This window comes from Lolium perenne, chromosome 2 (assembly GCF_019359855.2).
Source record: "Lolium perenne isolate Kyuss_39 chromosome 2, Kyuss_2.0, whole genome shotgun sequence".
NCBI classification, from domain to species: domain Eukaryota; kingdom Viridiplantae; phylum Streptophyta; class Magnoliopsida; order Poales; family Poaceae; genus Lolium; species Lolium perenne.
Window position 1 is genome coordinate 112,869,118 of NC_067245.2, and position 3,108 is coordinate 112,872,225.

The 3,108-nt window shown below is 49.5% G+C and overlaps 1 protein-coding gene across 1 annotated transcript; it reads right to left on the bottom strand.

The window, feature by feature from the left end:
* Nucleotides 1-244: 244 nt before the first annotated feature.
* On the bottom strand, nucleotides 245-1,925 carry LOC127330215 (uncharacterized). The gene is made up of 6 exons (XM_071825139.1): nucleotides 1,650-1,925; nucleotides 1,341-1,560; nucleotides 1,075-1,229; nucleotides 913-972; nucleotides 719-809; nucleotides 245-298 (listed from the first exon to the last, which is right to left on the bottom strand). Exons 1-5 carry the CDS (start codon nucleotides 1,857-1,859, stop codon nucleotides 750-752), a joined length of 705 nt encoding a protein of 234 aa, XP_071681240.1. The 5' UTR covers nucleotides 1,860-1,925; the 3' UTR covers nucleotides 245-298; nucleotides 719-749.
* Nucleotides 1,926-3,108: the final 1,183 nt, after the last annotated feature.

Below are 3,108 nucleotides of genomic sequence, written 5' to 3' on the forward strand. Positions count from 1 at the left end.
AACTACAAAAGATTTTTGGCAGAAAGAAAGAAAAAACTAGAAGGTCTAGCTCAGGTGTATATAGATGATATACATGTTATGGATGTATTCCTTGTTTGGTCACATAATAAAATTCTTGGGTATTTGTACCAGATTGGTTGGTATGAGATGTCATACAATACAACGCAATATACAAGAATACGATGGTCTAAGTGACTGATAAGGAATATGGTAATAATGCCATAATAAGCAGGCACATCTTCACTCTTCACTCTTCACTCTTGACTATCTAGTCTTCATTGGTCAATTCTTCATCCTCCTATAAAATGGTAGCAATGAAACAACTGGTAAGGAACACACAACTCTAATATTTACACGATTGTATGGAATCATCTTTGACAGAAACATGCAAAAACAAGATTAATCATGGACATGGCACAAACAAACATAGCAAAATGAAACTTCGTGCACCAACCAATACCTATGGTATGGTTTTTTCCCTCCTTTTTGAAAAAAGTTTTTAACACGAAATATAGGTACCAAACAGATTTAGTCACGAACAATCATCAATTTTTCTCACAAACAGATCACCTGAAATCAGCCTCATGACTCGAAAACACTGGGTTAGGTACCTTCCAGCTTTCAACTATTTTTACACTAAACATCTAAAAAACTTCACGTACAATAAACTAGAGGGAAACATAACTGGCAAGAAACTGAAGGAGACCGGGACTCGAACCTGAATGTTGATGTCATATGATGCTTGGAAGTTACCTAATCGAACGACGTTTGCAGCTTAAATTTTCCAGATACTCCTCATCGTCAAGGTACTACAGAAGATGGCAAGACATACAAGAAACAATTAGTCAAGTGGTAAAATACCAAGTTAGTGCTACATAATGGTTCTTTCCCAGGGTATTTATGCATCATTACATCGAAGGTAGCTCTTATCCTATCCTCCTCGGCTTTTATCATGTCCGCCTCCTCTGTTGGCTGGAAAAGATGAGAAATGGAAGAACACATAGTTAACATTCATGCAGCAACAAAATGCAACCATGAAAGAGGAGGGACCTGTTAGTATACAGAGCACCATACATCGCTCTTGGAGCCGTGCAATTGCATCTCGTTGCGAGGACCAAATCCACGCGGGAAACGTATGTTCCGGTGACCGCCGGTGTACAAATCAGCGTGTGGGTGCTTCATATCGACGCTTCCATTGTTTTCACAACCATGGCAACGGACTTCGTTATCTGAAACGAGACACAAGGGGCAAGGTTCGTCATTTGGAATTCAGGTAGCCTCGCACATGCATGTTAAGGATAGCTGAATGAGTGTCAAAAAAATGCATGATTTAAGAATACCATCGCCGTCAGGTTGAACCCTATAGAAGCAGCTGAGGAAGTATCCTAGGACATCTCCAGGGACACGCGAGACTTCGGCGAAGAACAGATCGCCGCTGCCCGTCTCAGGATCAGCTGCTGGTTTAGTCCTCACTGTGATGTTGAGATGGTAGTACCACTTAGCTTTGCCTTCGCAGATCGACTGCCAATGCACGACGTCTTGGAGCTCGTAAGCATGGCCCTGTAGCAAGATCAGGCGTGGGTTGGATCACGAGTGTCGCAGTGCACAAGGAAGGCATCACTAACGACCCGTGGAGCGAGTGGACGAACCTCGGCGTCGTTGTGCTTGTCGAGCAAAGCCTCGGCCAGCCTTCGCATCTTGTCGCGGTCCAAGTCGGCGACGAGCCTCATCGTGCGAACCCTCGTCTTGCCATCTGGGTAGTAGAGGAACTCGCGGATAGCGCGTTCCTTGCGTGAGAGTTTGTCCAGCGCGCTCCTCCGCTCCAGCTGGGCCCTGGTGATTTTCCAGACGCGTTCCATAGGATGAATGAATCGATAACGTAGGGAAAAAATGACAATCTTCCATTTTTCTTGTTACCTGGCGGTGCCGCGAGCATGGAGGTCGACGGCGGTTTGAACTTGGTGGAGGCTGTGAAACGGCCCGCCGAGAGCAGGGTAGGCGTGGAAGGCTCCAGAGCGGTCGGTCCTAACAAAAACGGTGTTGGGCAAGTCGGCGTCTCTCCAGGCCACCACGTGGTCGGTGTCCCAAGAACAAGCCTCCTCGTCAGGCAAATCCATGGCGGCGGCGGGGGAGGGCGGACCGAGGCTGCTGCTGCAGTCATCGTCGTGGTGAGAGGGCATCATGTCGCTGATTTTGGGCTTGCGTCTGCGATTCACTATGTAGGAGAGAGAGCATCTACTTATTTTCCCTGACGTGCCCGATCGGAATTCGAATCCCTTCCTGACTCGGCCAGACTGTAACCATAATTAATGGTAGATCGGACCCAAGCTTCTCAGTATATCTCTTCTCTACTACCTAAAAAATATGAGAGTGTTCCGTCGTCAGGACTCAGGAGGTACCTCGCTCGCCTTCGTCCGACTCCCTTCGTCCGCCCGCAAACCGTGCCTCGCGAAAAACGCGTAATCAAAACTGTCCCTCGGTCAACCAACCTACAAGACACGGACGCCTCCCCCTCCCATCTGCACGCCGCCCGCGGCTCGGTACCTCATCTACCGCGTCGTCTACCGCAGTTCCTGCCATGGCATCTCCCGCCGTAACCACCATGGCCTGGACCATCTCGAGGTCTGTTGCGGTGCGGCGCCACGCTGACCTGACAATTCAGCCTGCACGGACGACCAGGGCATCCTCAACCCTCGCCCGCACTGGCCCATGATCGCGCACGCACTCCCGCTAGCCCTTCCCCTCGCCCGCACGCCTGCAACCATGCGACCGGCCGCACTTCAACAACGCCGTACTCATCCCAGCCGGGAACCAGGGATCAGCTCATGCCGGATCACCTCTTCACCAGGAGTCCTGGACTAGGCAGGAAGGAGACACGGGCACACGGCGAAGGATTCAATCCATCTCGAGGTCCAGCCCGAGCACAACCTTCTCTTCCAGCTAGATGTGGCCTGAGATCTCTACGCCGGAGCCTGGGAGCCAGTACCATGATAGTCATCACGTGCGTGCACATACCGCTGCAGATTACCCCAATCAGTATGTGCATTCTTTCTTCATCTCAAACTCGTATTTTTTTTTTTTTGGCCTTTACATCGTGTTGACTCTTGC